Source organism: Camelus bactrianus, chromosome X (assembly GCF_048773025.1).
Source record: "Camelus bactrianus isolate YW-2024 breed Bactrian camel chromosome X, ASM4877302v1, whole genome shotgun sequence".
In the NCBI taxonomy this organism is placed as follows: Eukaryota; Metazoa; Chordata; class Mammalia; order Artiodactyla; family Camelidae; genus Camelus; species Camelus bactrianus.
This window is the reverse complement of record NC_133575.1, coordinates 68,943,892-68,968,767: the sequence shown is the minus strand read 5'-3', so window position 1 is coordinate 68,968,767 and position 24,876 is coordinate 68,943,892. Positions and strand designations below refer to the sequence as shown.

The 24,876-nt window shown below is 36.4% G+C and overlaps 1 protein-coding gene across 6 annotated transcripts in view; it reads right to left on the bottom strand.

The window, feature by feature from the left end:
- Positions 1–13,655, bottom strand: part of DACH2 (dachshund family transcription factor 2) — a 501,910-nt gene extending 488,255 nt beyond the window's left edge. For all 6 annotated transcript variants that reach the window (XM_045516973.2, XM_074358819.1, XM_074358816.1 and 3 more), the window contains exon 1: positions 12,918–13,655. In XM_045516973.2, the coding sequence (XP_045372929.1) occupies positions 12,918–13,438 (521 nt within the window). In that variant the 5' untranslated portion in view covers positions 13,439–13,655. The remainder of the gene's footprint in view (positions 1–12,917) is intronic.
- Positions 13,656–24,876: the final 11,221 nt, after the last annotated feature.

The window sequence follows — 24,876 nt, the reverse complement described above, 5'->3', positions numbered from 1 at the left end:
CTCCTGTATAGTTCTTATTTTTACCCCCTGGTTTGTTGATTTCCCACAATTAGTTTTTCCATAATTTCCTGAATATCTGAGACAATCCACCACCTAACAACTTGTTTGCTCAAGTCTGTCTATCAAGACTTGGCACTTCGAGGCGGAAGGTATAGCTCAGTGCTAGAGTGAGTGCTTAGCATGCACGAGTTCCTGGGTTCAATCCCCAGTACCTCTGTTGAAAAAATTAAAATTAAATAAATAAATACACAAGTAAAACTAATTACCTCCCCCCCAAAAAAAATTTTTTTAAAACTTAAAAAAAGACTTAGCACTTCAGAGACTACATAGAGAGCATAATGTACCAGAGAAGATAAAACAGAAGGTTAGATTCAAGGACTGTCTCTGCCTTTTCTAGACTATATGGCCTTAAGCAATTCATTTTACTTGCCTACATTTCAATTTTCTCTCTTAAATTCCCAGTCAGATGACAGGCTTTGTAGTTGCTGTGAGGATAAATGCAGATAGTGTATGAGCAAGCTTTGCAGCCTGTGAACTTCTGCACAAACATAAGGTACTATTATTCCCTAGAAGCAGGCTAAGTTTCATTATAACCATGGATGATGCTGATTTAGCACTGAGTGAAAAAAAGTCTAAATGAGATTAAGTGATCCCCAGAAGTACCATGTTGTAAAGTGATCAGCCATCTGTTTATTAGAAATTTGGTAATTTCACAACAAAATTCAAAAAATAGACTATCTAAGGATCTGATTCAATGAGCTAACGTATGTGAAAGCACTATATAAACTATAAACCAGTATATACGTGTAAAGGTTTTTACTGTTACACCTAGCCAGTAATTTTAAACTTCCAGATATATTTTCAGGCAGAAGGCATGAAGGAAATATTTAAACTTTACTACTCTTATTAAATACAAAAATGACAAAAATGTCACTTTGATGTTCTTTAATTCAAATTTTAATGTTCATTAAACAATCTTGAATGCAGTGGTTCAAATTACTCCCTAAAATGCAAACTTAGTTACTATTGAATACAATAAAAACTTCACACACATACCTAAAGGCAAACTGTAACCTTTTTTAAAAAATTCATACTCAACATGTGTTTCAAAAATGTGCTTATAGCAAGCTAGAATCAGGCTAACAGAGCAGTAATAGTTAGGACACTTACTGAAGAAATGTAAATGGACACTGTATAAAATATTTTAGAAATTAATATAACATTTACTAGTGTAGTAAAGAAATATTATTTTAGTGACAACACATATTCACATGTTCTGTTATGGTTTCAAATGGCATCAGCTCACCTCAAGTGGAGTAACATTGCCACATTTTGCCTTTAGTGTTTTGGTTTTTCCTTACAGCTAATATTTTTTTATGTTTTCTGTTTCTGATCAAGAATCTGCTTAAACTAAGATAAAATGAATGCAATTAAAAGAGAAAATTCATTGAAGAGCTCCGTGGAAAGGCCTTCATCAGTCCACACTGCACTGCCTACCTCATACGTATCAGCTAGGTTCTGGTCCATTCAATATTGCCATGAGAAATATTTTCTCATCAAGTTTTCTTCCCCCTTCTTCAGCTTCCTTTCTTTGTCCACGCCTAAATGGAACTACATCTATGCTAACATGACCCAAATTACAGTCCTCCCACCTTTAAAATCAAGAGCCTTCCTAACTGGACAGAAAACTTTCAATTATTGAGCTCCATTGCCCTTTCTTGGATAGGCACTTTTACATTTTTCCCACTAATACAGAAAAAGATCTAAAAAGAGAAATTTCTTGAGTTGTATTTACATTTAAAAACTGAAATTCCTCCTGGGAGGGGGGACACAATGAGCAGTCATTCAATTCTATGGGACTAAACTGCAAAGAATAAGAAAAGCTTTCGACTCTGGCAGACTAGGGATTAGATAAATACCATACAACCTCACGAAAAAGAACATGTCCCTAAAATAACAAAAATCTGTCAGTCTTCTAGTATGACAAGGAGCAACCCAAAACAACTGCAAATGTAAGAAAGGAACTACTCTCTTCAGAGATCACGATGTTCAGCATGTGACCATCATCAAAATGACCACTCTTGCAGGACATGATCAGCATGAAGACTATAATGTTCCATTTGGGGAAACTAGGAATTCAATATCGAATAATTATTCCAATCCTAGAGCAGAAATACTTCACAAAAATCTGATTTAGTGCTATACTCCTATAATGTGTTTTAACCCCAAAGGCCATGATTCCTCTGGTGTCAACAGATGTTTATTTAACTTCTGGAAGATGGTTATTCATGGGTCCTAAGCACAGGAAAGCATGTTAAAGTCAACAACTGGACTCACGTAGTTTGCCAGGTTTTGATCTGCTAACAGCTGTAATGAGTACTGTGTCCATTAAGCGGATAAATCTTTCCATAGACAACAGAAGAATGAATTCAAGCAAAATATACTAATTTAGTTAAGCACTAACTAACATGAGCCAGTACACAGCTGTTAGCTAGGATGTATAAGCTCTATGTCTGCTTATGCTCTGTTCACTTCACATGTTTTCTGCACAGAGCATTTAATTTCAGCTTCAATTCAACCTTAGCATGTTTCTGGGCTATCTCTCCTTCCCAACAGTGAATACTTGTAAAATGTAAATACAATTTACTAGCAGAATAAGCAAAATATATTTAGACAGGTAAATGTACCATAAACATTGTATGATGTACTGCAAAGCCTATTTAATGTTATTTTCATTTTCCACAACTTTGAACTGTATACATCATTTACTGTTCTCTGCATTAATGTAGGTTAGCTAAGAGTTAACCACATAACAGTAAAACTCTACCTAGGTAATCTGGAGATGAGACAAAGAAGAATTTGGATAGTTTTTAAGATCACCACTTTCCCCTTCATAAGTAGCCTTATACAGACTGACAGCAGGAACTTATTAAATATTTGTTGAAATGAAGTGAAAAATTAGTTGAACTGAAAATATATATGTATTATATATACATACACACATGTATATGTGTGCGTGCAAACTGAATTTATAATTGGCTTATAAAATTGGACCCCCAAATTATGTACTATGCATAAAATGTACTATGCAGAAAATTTCTATGAATGAATTCCCCTTTTGTCTTCCTCAGATAAAAACCTAGAGGGTGCCCATAAAGTTTCTTTTACAAAATAAATTTAGAAGTTTATCAGTTCACAGGCTATTTTCAAAGCAGCAAGCTTAACATTAACAATAAACATTTAATTATACATGTTTGCAAGTAATCTTATTTTCCAGAGTTATTTACCTTTAAATATAATACATGTAAGGGTCAAGGTATTCTGAACAAATAAAAACAAATAACATTTTTCTCATCTCTTTTAATTTTTGGCACCTAATTTTGTATAGGACGACATGCAGAACATATCAAACTCTAAGCTTGAGGATCTATTTAAAAGTCTAACATAAATGAAAAGTCAGCTTTCTTACATGAGGAAAAAAAATGTTTTTCTAATCCACAGTTGCAAATTCTACTACAAAAACATATGTCTCATAGAATGACTAATTTTATGAATTTTTAAGGATGCATATCCCTTGCAACAAATATATGTCAGGGAAACAATACTAAGGTTAATTAACTACAGCCATTCTTAAGTGGAAATATTTTATTCCAAGCTCCTCTTAATGTGTATTTTAGTTATGATATAAGTAATTCTCTAGATTCAAAAAACAAAACTATTGCATCTTATATCTCAATAATTCACTCTTTTGTTCACTCTCTTCACAGCACCTAGAATATTGCCTGGCACCCCAGAGTACACTCTACACACACACACACACAGACACACACACTCACACAGACACATACACGCAAGCACACACAGATACACACATACAGACACTGTTATGACACATCTAATCATGAGAGACCAAAATTATTGTGAGGTTTTTGTTTTATTTATTTAAATTTCAATAATGAAGTAGATAGGAGTTTTCCAAATGTCTACAGATTAAAGATAATATTGCAAAAAGGGTATTCACTAGGGGCTAACTTATACCCTCTGGAGAACTATTTCAGGTGAGCTCCTTGGGAATTTTTGTAATTAAACTTCCTTGGATTGAACTCAGGAGGGGAGCCATATCATAAAGCATCCCACCCTATTGTCTGTTGTGTTATATAGAGCAAGTCTTCAGTGTCTGAATGTTTATTATCCTTTCAGAAGTATCAAGGTCTAACATACATATATTATAACATTTTATGGATAGTCACATTAAAAATTTGATATCATTTCCATGAATTTGGTGTGCTGTAATATGGCATTAATCTCAACATTCTTAAAATTGATATTATGTAAATCACACTGATATACCCTACTATCAAAAGCCATTAAGAGATAGCATAGTCTTATAAGATAATTAAGTATGCATTTAAAATTTTTTTTACTTCAATATAGCCGGGTATCTCACAACTGATGCACAATGTAGATAACACATTAACAAATGTAACAAAATAAATTCATCAAAATATTGTTGGTGACGATATTACTATGCTTCTTAGACAAACAAGTGAGAGACAGACTTCTTCCAAAATAACTGAAAGCTCAGAATCTAACATATTGCTGTAAGCTATAATGGTTATAACTGTTAATCCAATACACCTTTTTACACAAACCCATAAACACATGAGTGGAAAAATAGCACAGATGTTCATCTCTAATGCAATTTCCATTCAATTTCCTAAGTGCGGTCCCTGTGTGCAAACTAGCTTAACGTTATGTTTAGCTTGCAAATTCTTTTAATAAATAATGAATGCAATAAAACTAGGAGATCAATGGCAAGCTGAGAAATCATAAAAAAAAAAAGCCTTTTGTGTTCAGGCTGTTGCCCATTTCAAACTTTAATCCGGAGACAGATCAATATTACTTTTTTCTTTTTAACCCATCACATAAATAGCAAATAGACTAAATGTAGCCTAAATGCTGTTACCAGCTAGCAGTTGCCAGCAACCTGATAAGATCGTTGGACACAATTGCAATTGAATGTTTTATACCTTAACATACGTCCTACATTATACACTATTAAGCAGTCAACTAGTTTAAAAATAAAAAGGTTATATAGCAATAAAAATACTGTGGTTCATTATTTTTTAAACTTTCCTGTACTATATATTTTTTCCAGTAGTATAATTACAAAATTTTCACCACAATTTGCTCTAATAAACTAAATAATTGTAATGGGTCAGTGTAATACATGCATATGAGTAGTTTCAACCTCAGGGGTCCTAGATGAAAGGAAATGTTACTCTTCAAAATTAATTACACCTGAAAGAACTAAGCTATTCCTTTAAACGGATGAGGGGGATACTTTCTGCAAATTTGTGTTGCAGTCGGATGGCTTTTGAGATTATCCAGGAAAAAAGTAAATAGTTATACTGAAGTATTTGTCTTTCCATTCACAAACTATAGATAGAAGGGAGGAAAACCCTCTTCTTACACCAACTCATTTGTGATCAACACGCATTCACTCTTTGAAAAAAGATCAAAAGTCAGCTGCCACCAGGGTTAGTGCTGATATCAAGTAGTATAAATCTAAATAGCTGAGAATCATTTTACGGTAGTAGGCTTGTTTTCTTTATTAATTCTTGCTTATTTGTAATATGAGAACTTCTCCTGTGGGTTTTCACTGAAAAGAAACTATCAAGTCATGCTATCTTTACAGATCTATTTCATTTAAACATTCTAATTTCATATAATAGATTTTGATATATTTATATACATATATACATATATTTGTGAAAATTTTATGGCATGATTACAAATGGTTTTATAATGGAATTAAAATTTGAGAATTAGGGTCTTTCTAATATCTGTATATCTTATGTAACTACTTCTTAGCTTTTTTTAAGGCACAGCAATTTGTGCAAAGAATTCTGATGAGAGGAATAAATGTGTGTGTGTGTCCATGACTGTACTTAATTAACACATGTGAATTAGGTGCCTAAAATGTACGTGATATCAGGCTTAATGAAGTTTTACAATGAATATTACTGAAGTTAAAAATGACCCTTAGAAATTATTATTACAAATCCAATGTTTTCTTTTATGCAACAAATTTGTCCATAACTTACTGAACTTCATTATAAACTTCTCTTTAAACTATACTGTAGATCATAGCATGTACCCTAAGCTTCCAAGATTAGCCTAACACTGGAGATAAAAATTTTCCTGAAGAATTTGAGACCTCAAGAGTATCAGTTAACCATGTTTCCTGTTTTTCCTATTCTAATAAAGTTAACAATAAAATTATGATGAGAGAATACTGTAAAGACCTGCAAAGAGGAACTACCTCTGAAAGCTGTTTTTTTTATATATATTCTTCAGAAAGTTGAACAAGAGAAAAACTAAATATCCTTCTTCAATTTGGATTTTCAAGCATCAGAAATTAACTAAAAAGTTCTAACACTGACAACACTAAACTCAAAATACTTTGCAACAATTGATAGAATTGTTTCTCTCCTAAAACTAAGGCAATGATGCCATGGGTTAAAGGACATAAAGTATTGATACTGATGATATTTAATGCAGGTAGGTACTAAATTTCACTAGAGTTATAACAGAGTTCCTTTTGCTGTGCGTATGCTTTTCTATAATCTAAGAAATTAAATTATAAAAGTGGCATTTATTGCTACTGATTGATTTGTGATTTACGAATAATTACCCAAAATAGAAATGGCTGAAATACACTGAATTGAAATAAACTTTTCTACTATTTTCAGAATCGCAGAGTGAGGAAATGATGAGTACACACAATGGACAGACTGTCTCCTTCGTACTAAAAAGAAATATTAAATCCTGAAGGAGTTCTAAATCCCTTGGTAAGAGTACATTGCAGCTGCATTAAGCCAACAAGAAGCTTATTAGTAAGGATTTAAAAACTAACACCCTTCTGTAATCAATTTGGATACAGCATTATTCTATTTATAGTGACACTTTCAATGTGTCCCAATCAAATATTACTTATTCTCATTTTTCCTACCAAGATTAAATATTAATGTGAGGCACTATTAAGCAGCTACATTATATTTAGGTTTTCATATATCGATTTCCACCATTTTGGAAGAGTTAATATAGCACGAAAATTAAGGATCTTTCCCATGAAGAAACTTATGATTGGTTTGGTATTTTTCTCTGATTCCTAAATAAAAATAAAATAAATTTAGTCGTTTTAGCAGAAAATGGAAAAAGGGATGCCGCCACTTTAAAAGCTTCAATTTCTTTGACATTGCTGGCAGTGTATGGGAACATTAATGCATCTGTCATGATAACAAGCTAAGAATAACATCTAGACATCAAACCGAGCAGAGAATCCATCTGAAGTGATTCATTCAGATCTGTCTCATTGATTTATTAAACACAGGGCAACATCTGCAGCCTCACAGAGCCGCTTGGTGAAATTAATGCAAGATCAATTCAAATGGAAAAAAGTGTAAAAGAGATAAATCAAAACACAATTTGCATGCAGTTCCACAATCAGGCTTATTGGGTGCAAATGCTCAATTTCCCTTCCAAAGCAAATGTGTTTAAATGTTGTTTTATCTTTTTAGAATTGTGTGATCTGAAGTGACAGTGAAGAGTTTTGCAGGTTGAGATGGTGAAAGGAAAGAAAAGGAGGAAAAAAATGCTACCAAAGACCTTTTGAATATGCAACAAGAATTTCATTAATACCTAATTGTTTTGCTTTTGGGGAAAGGTTTGATTTCCTTTCTCCAAAAATATAGATTTTCAGTTTTTTTTGTCAATTAGAGCAGTTTTAATATATATTTGAAATGTATGGAATGGATAAATCTAAATCATTTGTTTCTTGAAATGCATCAGATAAAGTGCCACTGGAGATACAGATTGCTAACTGAAACATAGTATATTATGATTAGGGTTTCTCACAATTACATTTGCCTGCTAGAAGCACTTTTCAAACATCTCGAGATTTCATTAAGACAAAATAAGTTCACTTATGAAAGCATCAAACAATTCAGACTAGATATTTTCTACAGGTATTAGGGATTTTCTATGTGAAACCATCTGAAACATTATGTCTGAAGACAATCACTTCCTAATTATTTATTGGCATTCATGGACTACACATGGAGTGTAATATCATACATAAATATCCAACAATATTCTCCGTCATACCATGCATCATTTCTTTACTGTAATAACCATCACCTAATAATGAGTGTTTGGGGCATATATGAAATCCAGCTAAAATATTAGAGTAACACAAAAATTGTTGGTTTTGCGGAAGTGTGCGTTTAAAATGAATGTACACGTTGGAAGTTCTGTGCGCTGGCACATGACTAGATTGCTTTAATTATAATCTTGACATCATTCTCTAATAAAAGCCAGTGCATTGTTGATTATGTGACTGCTTTTAATAGACAATATGACTATCCCCTCATTATACCATGAATTAAAATGTCTGCATTTACTGCCCAGATTAATTTCTAAAACCTTTTTTATCATTTCTGAAAATGTAAGTCAGACAAGATATTAGCCCAGGAAAGTGATGCAAGTTCTTCAAAATTTTGATTTTGCTAACTTTACTATGAAAAAAACGTCAAATTTCCAAGTAAATTGTTATTCTTTGTGGATGATGAACTATATTCATCAAGTGTGAATACAAAGCCAAATTCATTGAATGCTTAAAATAATCCTACTTTTAGTATTGGAAAGTAGTAGTTTTAAACTGTTGCAAAAGTCATGTTAAATCATGTCTTCCAACGCACTAAAATGTTTTCTTAATCATACATTCTTGTTTCTTTAAGCATCCATTTAACTACATGTAAATGACTGAATAACATTTAATCAGTTGGTCCTCAAATGAAATTAACCACCATCATGAAATCTGACAATGTTACTTTTATATAGATTGGTAGATAAAAAAGGAACTAAAGTGTGTTGGCTGATCTTTCACATTTACTGAATACCAATTTTTAATTTAATATTTTACTGCCACATTAAACTGTGAAGAATTTAGTAACGAAAATCCATGGCATAAGTGAGATTTTTAGACATTTGTTTTCGGAATCTGCCTGCATGCTCTGAAATTAAAAACTCCAAGTTCTCTTGGACAAGAAATGGAAAAAAATCACAGTGCTTTATCTGCAAAAACAAAGATCTACAACAGGATGACAATTTTTCCTATTTGGTTTGGTCTTTTGTTCATCATTTTCTTAATCATCTTCAAAATAACCTCTCTTACTATTAATTTCTGAAGTCAAAGGGCATCAGGGAAAAATACTTGTATAGCCTTTGGCAACTGCAGTGATGTAAAGCTTGACTTATTTAACAGAACAATAAATAGTCAAGAGTTTTCATCTTTTTATTCTCTAGTAGCTGAGGTAGGTATTATTTTCCAACTTCTTTTCTGAAAAGACAACTTTGAATATTTTGATAATTTAGGAAGTAAAAATACTTAATCTAAGGCACTGATTGAGTTATTTTCTGACTTTCAGTACTGTCAAAGAAACAATCATGTATGTATTTTACTCATTCATTTTCCTTCAGTGCACATTAATAAAAATGTGCCCTGAGCCAAATCAAGATGCCACTTAGTGGTAACACCTTAAGGTCTTTGCAAATGACCAATTTGAAAATGGTCCATTTTGTGTGTTCTGGAAAAGTATAGGAAGCATTCCAAATTAAAATACCCTCAGTCAGGATTTGTACTCTTCCCCAGTTATCTGACAGAGAGGGGAAGAAATGTTTATTATGTAGGAAAAGAAAATTGCCAATGACACCATTACAAAAAGCCCTTCCATTCAACAATACATTATGGAAATGTATCCATCAGGAGATGAAGATGAACTCTTTTCAAATAAGAATGGTATGTAAGAGTTTCCACTCATTGAACATAGACTTTTTCCTCGCACTTTTCCCCCTTTTAGCTTAAAGTGCTAGGAAGTCCTGAATCCTGAAAGACAATCCTCTTTAGCCAGGTCTCCACTGGTACATCGCTCACCTTCACTGGGCATCTCTCCTGATTCATCTTTCACTGCCTCTCATGGCATCATTCTGCTCATATTCCAAATCTCTCTTCTCTTACTGGCTCCGTGTCACATCTACCTTGTCTCTCTCGGGTCTCATTCTTATTTTCATCCCTCATGTTTCTTTGCACGGAATAGAAAAGTCATAAAAATAACGTTTATTTCAATACGAATTTTACAATTTTACAAAATCACTCAGATGTTGGGAATGATTTAAGGTACACATCCCTGTAAGTAACATTATCTAAAGTCATAAAGAATCCATTATAAGTATTGTCATATTTTGTAATTTTTAACTACGTGATTATGAGGGCATTTTGCAACAATAAAACTTGTTAATGTTATTTTACCATTAATGAGATTTTTTCCCACCAATTGTGAGGGTTTGTTTACTATCTAGAAATTGCAGTATAGGTGGTGTTTCTAGTAGTTTTCCTCATCTTCATTCATGGATTGAATTCATAGAATATATTTCATAAATTTTTACAATTATATATTGCAACACTTGTAACACAATTATAGAAAATGCATGTAATAAAATACTCACAAGGAAAAAATGCAATTGGAGGCACATGCATCATATTGCAGATATATTTCTTCTTACATTTTTAACATTTCTCTATCACCTTTATACACACACATACATAAAAGCAATCTAAGCCCCCCCTCAAAAGTTAGCACTGTAAATGCTGTGATAAGGAGTAAATAAAACTTAACTGAATAAAAATAACCTAAAAACACATCGCATAACAAAGTCCAAAAATAGTATAAGAACACCTGCCTCTGGATACAAAGTAATTTATTATTTTTTTCTTTCAGTAAGTAGTTCTAATAAAAATTAATTAAAGAAAAGTTTCTATTTACAGTGTAAAGCATCAAAATCACATTAAAATACTAATCTTTTGTTAAGTGAAAGTCAGATATTGCTCAAGGATGTGTATGTTAATTATTAAAGAAGGAAGAATTTCCTATGTGTAATAATTGTTTCTTTTTAAGAAGGGGCATTGTAAAAGAGAGAGGGAAGGGAAAGAGGAGAGGGAGGAGGAGGAAGAGAAGAGAAGATAGGTTTTCAGGTCTGCAGTTGTTTAAATGTGAGTATTTTCAAATGACAACAAATAAATGGCCCTCATCTGAAGTCCCTGCTGACCCTCTGAGTTTGTGTATTAGGAGAGTGCTTTGTGGTCAAAATATCTTTTCTACTCTTAAAACCTATAATTGCTTATTTTATTGAGGGAGTAATTATCTTTTGTGTTTTAAGGTCATCTATCTTTCTTTAAAAAAAAATCTGATCTAATGAACCAGGTTTATAAGCCCCAGACATGAATCAGGTAGTTCTCACATGAACAGATTTCTGTTTAATTGCTAGAACACAGGAGAACACTGCTCAAAGGAAAAAGAAAAAGAAAAACAAAAGGTTCCCTTGTAAGTTCTGTAGCATTCTTATTGTAGCAGTCAGCAACAGTTTGTCCACATGTTCCCAGTATACTTCAACTATACACAGTAATTTGGATTTTACAACAGATATGACAACTGAGTTGGTTTTGGTTCATAAACCCAGATATCTTAGGATTTAAAGTTGCATTGTGAGAAAGTCTACCTCGGCTGAAGTTTTTCGCAAAATGATCCACAGCAGTACTGTTTTACAACAAAACCCTTTGCCCCTTTAACCTGGTGATGGTGATTTGGTTCAAATGCTAATTACATCTACCAAATGAGTACTTTCCTAGCAAATACTACCAGACTGGAGATGGAATAAACACTAAGAAGACTAATTCACAGGTCTTTAAAAAGTCAAGTCATCTTGAATGTAGTTTACTTTTTTTTAAACTCAGAAACACTGGATACAATTTGTTTGTGGACATATGCAAATGGACATTGTTCCATAATGTACTTCTAAGCTGTGATATGAAGAAGGTACACTTACAACCAGAGAAGCTGGCTATCATCATTTAAGGAATCCTCTCTTTGGGGGAATGGGATCCTTCCAACTGTTTGCCTGGGGGAAAGACCTGAAAGCATCCTCTCTAGAAAACCTACCAACTTTTATCCTACAACCCCCAGCCCAAGCGTTCATGCCCCACATTGCCCTCTGCAGATGACCCAAAGGGACGATCCCAGGAAAGTGATATCTGTCGATCTTTTTTTAAAAACAGGCTCCATCGACTTTCCTGTATCGTGTACGGGGAAGCTTTGCGCAGCAGGCATGAGCACTCGTTCTCGTTCTCCCTCTCTCTCTCTCTCTCTCTCTCTCTCTCTCTCTCTCTCTCTCTCTCTCTCTCTCTCTCTCTCTCTCTGTCTCACACACACACACACACATAAACACACACCACCATCACCACCACCACACACTCTACGCATTCTCACAACAAACACGCAGGATGGGGAACGAATCACCCTCTGGGATGGATTCTAGACTTCCAACCCTCTGCATCCCCCAAATGCTGTGTTCTGGATTGCCAGCTTAGGAGCCCAGTTTACAGCTCAGCCAGCCCTCTCCTCCAGAAAGCCCTTGGTGTCCGTGTCCTGCAGAAACCCTATCCGACCCGTACGGCCACAAAAGAGCAGGAAAGAAAACCAAATAGAGAAATTAACAAATAACCACAAGCAGCCAGAAAGCCATGCAAGATATGGGCGAAAGGCTGGAAAGTTTCAGTACAGGACCGCAAACTGAAGTTTGTGCGGGACTTTCTTAGACCCAAGCCCTGCCACTGAGCTCGGACTAGAAGGGACAGGCAATTAATGAGTCCTTTCAGTCCTCTTTCCTCACCGACTTACAGCATGAAGAGTAGCGCAAGCTAGTTAGGACTCACTCTTTACAGACAAAGTTGGATGAGGATGATGAGACATGCAGAAGAGGGCAAAGGGGGAAGAGCGAGCTAAGAAACGATATCTTACCTGGCATTGGTGCAATCGGTGAACAAAGTTTCAAAGTCTTTCCTGGTGATGAGTTTGCAGCGGTTCACCCCAGGCTGGATGGCCCCCAGCCCGCGGAGTATCCGGACCTGCTCGACAGTACACACCACGGGGGATATGTCCAGTCTCTTCAGCTTGGTGTACACCGTATGCAACCCTCCCACCAGGTGCTTGAGAAAGAGATCAAAGACTTGCGGCAGGCAGATCAGTTCCTGGCCGTCCATCAGGAACGAAGCCACCTTCACCCCATGCATGTCGACCATCCTGCACTCGTTGGTGTTGGTGTTGGTGTTGCCGCTGCCTCCGCTGGCACTACCGACCCCTCCACCCCCGGCGCTGCCGCTGTGGTTACTGGCCATGAAACTGTTGATCATATTGGGAGTGAGACGAGGAGGCTCTCCAGGAGTCGAGTACAGGGGTTCGGCCCGAAACAAGCCCCCCGGGACGCCTGCGCCGCTGGAAGTTGCAGAGATCACTGGAGGTGCAGAGACAGCCATGGTCATTCGGTCTCAATTCGTTGGTCCTCAGGCCTTCGCCTTCTCGCCCTGTCTCCTCTAGGTCCCCTCCTCCTCGCTCCCTCACTCTCTCTCGCTCGCTCGCTCTCTCTGGCGCGCTCTCGCTCGCTCCGAACTGTTCGCAAGTCTCCAGTAGCTGGGCTCACGCTCACGCTCACGCTCACGCACCACCCAGCAAACAGTGAGCGGCCCCGACCCGCGGCGGCCCGAGACCCCACCCCCAACACACCCCCTCCGGAGACTGGCAGCGCCCCTCAGCCAATGGGTCCCACCCCCTCTGCTCCCGAGCGCGCCGAATGGCTGCCGCCCGCGAGGAGGTGGAGACTCCCTGGCCGGCCTCCCGACTACCTGAGGCTGTTCAGGGCCAGCCGGTGAATGGGGATGGAGCCCGAGAAGGGGGCGGTGTGGTGCCTCCGCTTCAAGCCTGGTTGTCTGAGGAGAGAACGTCCAATGATTACGCAGAGCTCTCAAAGTGGCCTAGGATGCGAACTCCTCCCCTCCGTGCCCCGAGAGTGTCGCGATGGGAACACAAAGGGGGATTCCAGACTGCTTCGCCCCAACCTGCTGCCACCCTGCACCCGGGTTCAATAGAGGAAAGGGAAGTCGCAGCTCCAATTCGATTTGCACATTGCGCCGAAACTCTGCGGGGGGGCTAAGAGATTGCTTCGCCCATCTTCCCAGAGAAAGAGTCCAGTGAGTTCAGAAGTAAACAGTTACCCTTTCTCTAGCCCACCTAGCGCGCTTGGTGTAAGTTGTCCCTAATCTAGCGCACTGAGGAACCAGCGTCCAATATCGCACTGAAATCACAGTTGCAGGTTGCACACCCACTCCTACGCACTGACATTCAGCAGGCGCAGTGAGCCTGTGTACACTTGGGACACAGGCGGCGACTTGGTTTGGGGGTGGCGGACGGACGCCTCATTTTACAGCACTTCCGCCACTGCCCTGGAACAGACTCGGCTTTCTGTGTCCCTATCCCTTAGTTTCAGGATTTCCTTGTCCCATCCTTGGCTAAAATTGATAGGAAAAGTTCCTGTATGACTCAAGACAAGTCATTCCAGAATATGAGATAAGAGCGAGGGCTTGCGCTCTTTAATATTGCATTTTCTTCCCTCCTCGGTGGGCTTTGATGGTTCAGTGATTAGCGCTCGACCTCCTGAAGAGTAGCTCAAGATTCCTCCTTTCCTGCTTGTCAGGTGCCCCTAAACGCACTATAAAAACTCGTAATAAGCAAAATGTCTAGGCAAGGTACATTACAGAGAAAAGGCATGGTCTTTTCCACACCTGACATGGTGGTTAGATCACTGTAGTAAAGTTGTTGTAAGACTCCTTGTCGACCTTTTGATTCTTTGAAATCAAGGTATTTCCTTTCCTGTGCTCCTGTTCTTTAGAGGCTGTTATTCATAAAGTGAAATCCATGCTTTCATATCCTTACAAAACTTTACCAACGTTATAGCTAAGATAACATCTCTCATATCCTTTCAGAATGTAAATAATTTTAGAAACTTACTGAACTTTATTCAGCTTTCCTTGTAGTTAGCAGTATTAAAGAGGGGGAATAAGTGAGCTTTTATTTTCCACCCTTAATAATACACAGGTGTTTTAAACTGGATTTTTCTGCCTCTCTCTTCAACATATTTTCTCCTTTTATCATTTCATCAACCGAGTAGTAAGAACTACCTTTTGACTAGCTCCATAGTTTCCATTTTTAATTGTATGGAGTCAAAGTGCTAAGAAGTTGTGATGATAGTTGTTTTTGGAATATAGTGAAAAGGGACTCAACATAATAGACTGCAATGGGTGTAACCACAAAACACTTTTAAAAGGCATTAAATTGTTTTTGCTAGTTTGCTACTGTTGTGGGAAGATAATAAGGAACAAAAAACAATTGAGAAAGATAGCAGAGGCAGAAAAAGCTTTAACAAAAAGTGGAGGTTTTTAAAAAAGAATAGAAATGTACTAATAGAAGTGTTTGTTTTTACCAGGTTTTTTAAAAGATAAATCCCAAATTGTGTTTAACAAGTATTTTGACAGAAATGTCTATTAAGCTATGTGTTTAAATAACTTACTTTGATAACTTACTGTGATTGAAATTTCCAGAAAGATAAAATTGGACTTTAAAGAAAAGGGTTTGGTTTTGTTTTGGTGTTTATTTTTTTTTAATTCCTCTAACTGCATTAAAATTTCTAAGGCCAAGTTGCTCCTTGTGTATTGCTGCACTCACATGATCAAATCCTTTTTGTTCTCAGTGATTTGGAGTTTTCAGCAGTAGGACATTGCCCAGATGTTTTGATATTTCAAATTAAAGAAATTCTTGTATATAGAAAGGAAAGGTAGAACATTCCGGCTGCAATCATGATTTGTAATACTGAAAATCAAATGTACTTTGACAACTTTAGAAAAGGCTCAAACTAAATATGTCTTATATATTTAATATGATCTATCAGATATGTAGTAATAGTTTAATTATTACCAGAGATTGAGGTTCAAAATTCTAGTATGAATACTAGAGACTAAAATTGGTCATTGATCATTGAAGGGTTAAAGCCCCTTGGCAGCTTTACAAACACAAAAGAACTTTGGCTTCATTATTTGAATCCCCTCCCATCTGTAGCCTTCTAGAAAATAAACTTGGTAATTTTCAAAAGGGATACTTGTAATTTAAAGATTTAGTCATTTACAGCTGAGAGGCCAGGTGTTGTCTTCTTGGGTTTTCTTGAGAGTTTGATTACTCTATTTCTATACTGCTCTTTCTACTCTTTTAATATCTATGCTTTTAGATTGAGACAATCAAACTTCCACATGGAGAGTTTGTTTTTAGCCCTTTTTGACTTTAATGTCTTCCATAAGCCAAACAGATTTCTAAATAAGGCTGGGTTTCTACAAGGCCAGAGAAAACCTTGTGTGTCGACACCCTGTAAGTTGGAACTGCATGAAGCAATATAAAATCATAAAGACTGCAGTAAATAGAGTCCCCTTGGGAGATAACTCTCTATGGAGAGGCACACTGCACTAAAAGTCAGAAAATACTCAAGGTTTTTGAATTCCAGGCACTCCAGCAAATAACAAAATTAATACAAACAGATACCATATCTCAGCAGAACAAGAAGTTCTAGATACCACGGTTCCAGTGGAATGATTTGGGTCCTAAGTGTAGCTTCTGAGACACTGAAATGCTGAAATCTTCTGGGATTCAATTAGCAATTTACATTTACTCCAAATTCACGCTGAATTTGGAGGGGCAGTGTGCTCCTTTGTGACTTTAGGCAAAAACATTCCACTTTGTTTGACATTGTCAGTGAAAGCAGGTACTACATTAATTCAAAATAAATATTTGAGATTTGCAAATACTAACTACTATATATAAAATAGATCAAAACCAAATTTCTTCTGTATAATACTATATTCAATATCTTGTAGTAACCTACAATGAAAAAGAATATGAAAACAAAAATATGTATGTATATGTATGACTGGGACATTATGCTGTCACCAGAAATTGACACATTGTAACTGACTATACTTCAGTAAAAAAATAAATAAATGAATAAATAAATAAATAAGTTGGCATATGCAGGCTTACAAAATGTCCAGAACCATTTGAAGGAGGTGGTTTTCAGAATGGGCATTTAAGCAAGCCCCAAAATAATGAATGGTATTATTTGAAACCCTCAGCCAGACTGAGATTGCAACCCTTAAAATTGCCTCTAATCAGAACCTCTGAGAAACACTCTAAGGTTCACTTTTAGGCAAACAATAAAAGGAAGTTGACTGGGCAAGGCAATAAATGTGAAATGAAAGCATTCATGTAATCGAGACGTTAACTGGCTAAACCCTATAGGTTACCCCACTTAATGGAATTTGTGGTTTTCTAGGAAACTGACTATGAAATGACCTTCTATAACATAAATTATTTTTCCTCGTTCAGTTCAACGTTAAACTGAAGATGAGTTCCAAGGGAGAAGGGGGACCACTGGAGCGAGAAGAAAACTGGTCAAAAACTCAAGGGGTAACAGTTTAAATCAGACACTTAAAGGAAAAATGAACATGTACAAACTGAAGTATAAAAAGAAACTCTCAGAGCACCTGAGAAAGTATAAGCACTTGCCAGCTTTCAACATATCATACCCCAAACTGCACTGCTCCAGGGGAGGAGATGTGTAGACCTTAAATTCCGTTTCTGTCTCTCAATGTATCATTGTTCGCTTTTCAATCTTAGGCTTTCAACTGTTCAAATTCAAGCCATTCTAACTGCAGCTGGACTCCCACTGCTACTTAGTATCCTTTTTATTCATTTTGTTGACTCCCCGTTGAAATCCCTGCAGCAGCTACTCCAACCCTTTTCTCCTCTGCAGGTCCCCTCCCGCTCCTCTGAGACTGCCTCCTACTTCTCTATGGTTTTTCCACCAAGTTATTCAAAAGGAGCTCCCTCAACCTCCCTTTTCCCCTACAAAGCTTTGTCCATATTCTCTCTTTTCTTCTTCTACTTCTTCCTTCATCCCTCAGAAAAATTTTTAAAAAGTCTTCTCCACTCCTGTCACTGAGGTTCTGGACCCCTCTCACCTCCTTCCACTCATGCATCTAGCAGTTTTATTCCCATCACTCTCTTTGACGTCTCCAACATTTCCCTTGCTACTTGCCCTTTCCCCTTTTAGTATTAAAAAATGTTCAAGGCTAGGAATTTCTAAAACCAACAAATAAAAACTTTCCTCCGACCCTAACCAGTGGTTATCAGTGGGTGGTCTCTGGACCACCAGCATCAGCATCACCAGAGTACTTGAGAAACATGCAAATTGTTTGGTCCTACCCAAGACCTACTGAATTGATTCTGAAAAGTCTGGGAGTGAGGCCCAGCCATGGCATTTTAACAAGCCCTGGCGATTCCAATGCCTGCGAAAGTTTGAGACCCGCTTGCCCTGGGATTACCAACTTCTCACAACCTTTTTGAAAATCTACAATTGTTTCTTTCTTCCTTCCCAAACTTTCATGCCTTCACCTTTTGCAACTTGCTTTCTGCTCACCACTTGGCTGATACTACTTTAAGAGAGGTGATGATGGATCTTCTCAATGCCAAATCCAAAGTCATTTTCTAAGTCCTTATCCTTTGAGACGCTGCAGCTTTTTACACTACTGGCATCATTCTTGAACACCTAGCCCATGGCTTTCATGATGCTCCAATAATCTGTTTCTCCTCTTTCTTATTCTCCTTTTCCTTTTCATGTCCTTGCTTTTGGCCTTGAAATGCTTAAATTTCTAACATGTATACTCTTACTTGCGGCAATTTCACCAACTTTCTACAGCTTCTACAACCACAACTTTACAGATTACCCCAAATCTTATTCTAGCTTTCTTTTCTTTTTTTCTTTCTTTTTCTTTTTTTTTTAACATTTTTTATTGAGTTATAGTCATTTTACAATGTTGTGTCAAATTCTTATTCTAGCTTTCTTAAAACTCTCCACTTGGATGTCCCATGGTCACCTCAAACTCAGCATGCCCCAAACTGATTAATTATCTTACTTCCTTCAAATCTGTTCTTTGTTTTTCACTTCTGATATTTCTTAATGCTTTCTCCATGCAACGAGTCAACTTGGGAGACACCTTTGATTTCTCTGTACCCGTTATACCCCTTTATCCAGTTAGTCACTAAGTTTTGTGAATTCCCTTTTCAGCAATATCTCTCCTTTTCATTCCTTTCCATTCTCAATGTTACCAACCTAACTTTTGTCCATTATTTGTTGTTTGTACCATTACAATAACCTCTTTTTAAATTTTTTTTCTTTTTTTTTCTCTTTTGGTGGGGGGAGATAATTAGATTTTTATTTATTTATTTATAATGGAGGTACTGGGGATTGAACTCAGGACCTCGTGCGTGCATGCTAAGCATGAGCTCTAACACTGAGCTATACCCTCCCCCCAACAATTACTTCTTAATCTACTTTCAAGTAATTCCTCCTCCAACCTTGCTAGTACACTGGGATTTTTTTCCTAAAGTTTCATGCTACTATTTAAATATCTTCATTATTATCCCTCTGGCTACCAGATAAATTCCAAACTCTTAACAGTGACATTCAACTTCTTCTTTGATTTACCTTTCGTCCTTTCCTCCAATACTTTTGACATATTGCCTGTGCACTGGTAAATGGTTATTACGTTCCACTACTCTCAAACCTCATACATTCCCACCCTGGTGCCAATGCTTATGTCATTCTTCTCACAAAGAATATGTTGCAGCACATAACCTCATCACCACCCATCCAAACTCGAACCATCCTTAAGGCTATACTGCAATTCACTGCCACAAAGAACACCTTAATTCTCTTTTTCCCAGCCAGAAATGGGCTCTCCCTCTTCCAAATTCTCATATCATGTTGTGCCTCTCTTAACAGTTAAAACATGCTGCTTTATAATACAGTCTTTTGTATTAGGTCCTCTCCTCAAATAATATTCAGTCAGAGAGTGTTATGCTGTGTACCAGAAATTGACACATTGTAACTGACTATACTTCAATTAAAAAAAAAAGTTCAGTCAGGTGAGGAATCATGTATATCTTAACCAATGTGCTATTTCAAGTGCCAACCATGGTGTCTGGCTCATCCTACATGCCCATACATGTTTTCCTGGAGCTGTTAAACTAGATAAATGTTTGTTACTACCAGTTTTTGAAGCAGACTCTAAGATGTTGGTGTGCATTAAAGATAAGTTTTTGTTAAGAGAATGATGATTTTGCTTACTAGCAGTTTCTGGATCTTTTTAGTGATGGCTGGCTTCTCATATTACTTAAGAAATATTTCAATTTTTATTTATCTAAGCATTAATTTCCTCACAAAAGTTTTTTTAAGTATGATAGATTTATATTGTGCTATGTTTGCTTCTATGAACTCTAAAGAATTTGTTATACATTTGCAATAAATATATTGTAAAATATAATACATGTAATAAAAACATATTTAACTTACATATTTACATAATAAGACATAATTTAAATCTCTGTTTGAAACCTTATTAAATTTTTTCATCCTACATATTTTATATAAGGGTACTTTACTGAGGAAGGGTGTCATTGAGATAACAATTTCAAATCACTGCTGAGAGATGTTAAAACTATACAAAGCTAATGTAAATTTACTATTGTATGCAAAATAACCAGCTCTGACTTGAGAAAAAAGAGACTATACCCGTCTTCATCTTGGGTAGGAGAGAAATAAGTACTTTTCTCTGACAGGAGGAAAATGTAAACATGAGGGTGTTTATACTTCCAGCAGCATCACAAATACTAGGCAATCATTGCCTTTTCTTGTCATTTTTCTTCTGCAAAAGATGAGTAAAGAAAGCAAGAACTGTAAGTGTTGTGTTATTGAAAACATAGCAAAGGCCTTCCCTGGGTTTTGCTGGGACAATTCAGACAAAAATGACTGAACCACATTTGGCTGAATTCATCTAGGGAAGTAGCTCTACGCACATTGTCATCGAGTCATTGAAAAATTGACAATCAACTCCTCATAAAGTATATACACACCATCTGAGAGTTGAATGAGTTGTTTAAAAATGTAAACTATTTATAATAAAGTTACTGTATTTCTATTTATATAACTAACTTTTACTGAATGCTTACTTTGTGCAGGCATTGTGCTAAAAACTTTCCATACATCATCTTATTTAATCTTCAAGGCAGCTATGGAAAGCAGATTCTATTATCCCCATTTCTCAGATGAGGAGACTGAGACTTAAAATGATATACTTGTCTAGGGTCACACTATTATGAAGTGGCCAAGCTGAAAATAAAATTCAGGTGTGACTCTAGAAATGAAAATCTTAACCACTGCACTATTCTTATACTTCCATTTCTTTTAAAAAAAATTGCTCTACACTAAGTTTTAAAAGAATTTTAAGTTCAGAAAAATACAAGGTTGCATCTTTAGTAAACAAGATGAGAATAAAAGTTTAAGAAATAGGGATGGGCTATAGTATTAGAAAAAATACCCCATCTGAATCTTAGACAAAGCTTTTATCTTGGCTTTTAAGCCATTCTCCACAGGGTGGCACAAACCATAAGTTGCAGATTTAAGCTTTTTTGAAATGTTAATAGAACAACTTTCAGAGTTTATATTTAAAATCCCCAAGTCCTGAGGTGAGGGAAAAATGGCACAAAAATGTATCTGCATATTCCAAGCCATTGGGAAACGTTCAACCTGTCCAAAATTTGCCTTCAATTTAACCAATGAAGATGGATACTTTTTGAAAATGAACATAAACCCAAGATGATCCATTGCAGTAGAAGTACTTGTACTTGTTGTTACTTCACAGTTCACTGCTTTAGTCATTCATTGCTGCCTAATTAGGACTCTACAAGACAGCAATCCCTCCACAACCATAAGATCCCTTTGATTCAGGAAAATGGGGCTCGAGAGGATGGCCACGTCCCAGGTCTCAGATGAGTCCCTGGGACGCGCCCCACCAAGTGAGGGTCCTTGGCTTCCTGCAGGAAAGAATTCAAAAGCGAGGCACAGTTCAGTAGAAGTAAATTTATTCAGAGATACACACTCCATAGACAGAGTGCAATCATCTAAAATAGCAAGATAAAGGCCTACAAGATACACATTCCATAGGCAGAATGTGGGCCAGCTTACTCAGAAGGGAGAGCTGTGGCCTCAGAGAATGGGGTCATCTAGGAAAATGAGATCGGCCATGAGATGTGGGAGTTGTTAATTTTTACGAGCTTGGTAACTTCATATGCTAACAAGTGGGAGGATTATTCCAACTATTTTGGGGAAGGGACTGGGATTCCCAGGAACTAGGCCATCACCCACTTTTTGACCTTTTATGGTCAGCCTTGAAACTGCTCTGGCACTTGTGGAGTGCCACTGAGCATGCAATGAGCATATTGAAGCTCAAGATCCACAGGGAGTTGAATCTTCCACCATCTTGGTGCTAATTGCTGTGTCATTCTTTTAATGGCTGTGCCCTGCCCCCTTCCCTCCTGTCTCACCTTCACACCAAATCTTAGTTATTCCTCTCTGAAAAAGCAGTTTAGCTGAGTGGTAAGTGTGTGAAATCTGCAGTCAGACTTCCCAGGTCCATATTCTAGCTCTACAATTTAGTAAACCAGGTGATCTTGGGCAGATTATTTAACTTTGCTTTGCCTCGGTTCCCTGATCTGTAAAATCAGAACAACAATAATAGCACTTTCCGCATAGAATTTTGTGAGGTTGCAAGAGTTCATCTACACAACAAATGTCAAGTGCTAAGAATGGTGTTTGTCACAGAGGAAGTGCTATTACTGTTAACTCTTCTAATTTATCTTTGTTCTTGCTATGAACTCCCCTGTTCTAGAATCCCTGCTTACCTTGTCCTGCTCCCCAGCCTGGCCCAGTCAATCATCACGTTTTGTTCTCACTACTCACCTACAAATCAAACTGTTATAGTCAGTATCCTCTAAATCTGCATTTCTTGTCTGTGCCTTCAAGCCTTCATGTTTGCTGTTACTCTGCCTAAAATTCGATCTCTCAGCTTATGAAAATCTATCTTCTAAATATTGAGTCTATTTTAAAGTGTCCCCTGACTGCCACAGGCAGAGGTGACACTACCATCTCCAGAAACCTATGGAATACATTTCCATCATAAAAATTTCTTATATTTGTTTCAAGATCAATGTTTAGACAGCAAATATTTGTTGCATTCCTACTCTACACAAGATATGCCATTAGGCATGGTGCAGGGTACGTGTTTAAGTGCTGAAAGCCGTGCAGTTCTAGGAATTGAAGAATCATTGGCCATCGAAGAGATATATAATTGAGCAGCAAATTAAAACGAATGCAGTCTTGCTCCAAAGCTCCTATTTCTCAGGCATCTTTTCAGAGGAGACTTAAATTTGCTTTGATAGTAACAGCCCAAGTACATTCTCATTTCAGATTGGATCAACTCTTACTACTCAAACTTTTTTGTTTTTAAATAGAACTGATGAATTCAAATGTTTGCATATCAACAGAAAAACGATCCCCTCTTCTGAGTAATTAAGTGCATTGTATTAATGTGCACATAATGTAAAATCAATAAGTAATGAATTACCACTGATTGTAATTGAATGTTTTCATAATTTTATTGTCAGCCATGATAAATAATCAGTACATGTATACTGCATTAAATTAATTAGTGTGTCATTTCTATTACATACATCAGCAGTGAAGTAATGCAGTGACATCTGTTTTTAATGTTTTAAAGATGGGATATTCCTTACTGAGTAAAAGAAGAAATTATTAGAGATGTTTTCAGTGATTGGCATTTATGGTGGTATCTTCACAAAGATCTAATGAACACATTTATACTTTTTACAATAATTACATTTTTAACCCACTATTAATTATGAGCAACCATACTCAGGCATAAACCCTTTCTGTGGAAATAAACTAAAAAACTCTTCTTTTGTTACATTGCTCTATCACACTGAAAGCTTATCAATTAGCAATGGTAGGCTGCTCCTCCATCATACTTGGAAGTTGCAGTGTAAAGATACAAACACGGTTTAATTAAGGCAGAAAGGAACAATGGAGGATTTTGTGAAGTCCAGTTTGTAACATTTTGTAATCAGTCCTTTCACAAAAGCCATACTCATGTATTTTGTTCATATACAAAGCAAATAATGATGAAAGAATCCTCATGTGGAATTTTTTGATAATGAAACACTGCATTTTGGAAATGACAAAAAACTTTTTTTAGTCTTCATAATATTTTATTTCTCTCTAAGGATGGACTTTTCTGAGCTATACTTTTTTTATTGTAGTCAGTTTACAACGTTGTGGCAACTTCTTGTGTACAGCATAATAGTTCAGCCATACATATACATACATATATTCCTTTTCATATTCTTTTTCATTATAGGTTACTACAAGATATTGAGTATAGTTCCCTGTGCTATACAGAAGAAACTTGTTATGTATTTTATATGTTTTAGTTAGTATCTGCAAATCTCAAACTCCCAATTTATACCTTCTCACCCTCTTTCCCCCCGGTGACCATAAGTTTGTTTTCTATGTCTCTGATTCAATTTCTGTTTTGTAAATAAGTTCATTTCTGTCTTTTTTTTTTTAGATTCCACATGTGAATGATATCATATGGTATTTTTCTTTCTTTCTGGCTTACTTCACCTAGAATGACAATCTCCAGGTCCATCCATGTTGCTGCAAATGGCATTATTTATTATTATTAGCTAAAGTAGGATGGCCTGATTTAGCAAGTAAAAATATAGGATGCCATATTTGGGACATACTAATACAGAAAATTGTTCATCGCTGATGTGAAATTCAAATTTGGCTGTGTTTCCTGTACCTTTACTTCCCCTCCTTTGTTTTTCTGTAGTTGATTTCTAGTTTCATCGCATTGTGGTCAGTAAAGATTCTTGAGATAATTTCTATCTTCTTAAAATTGTTGAG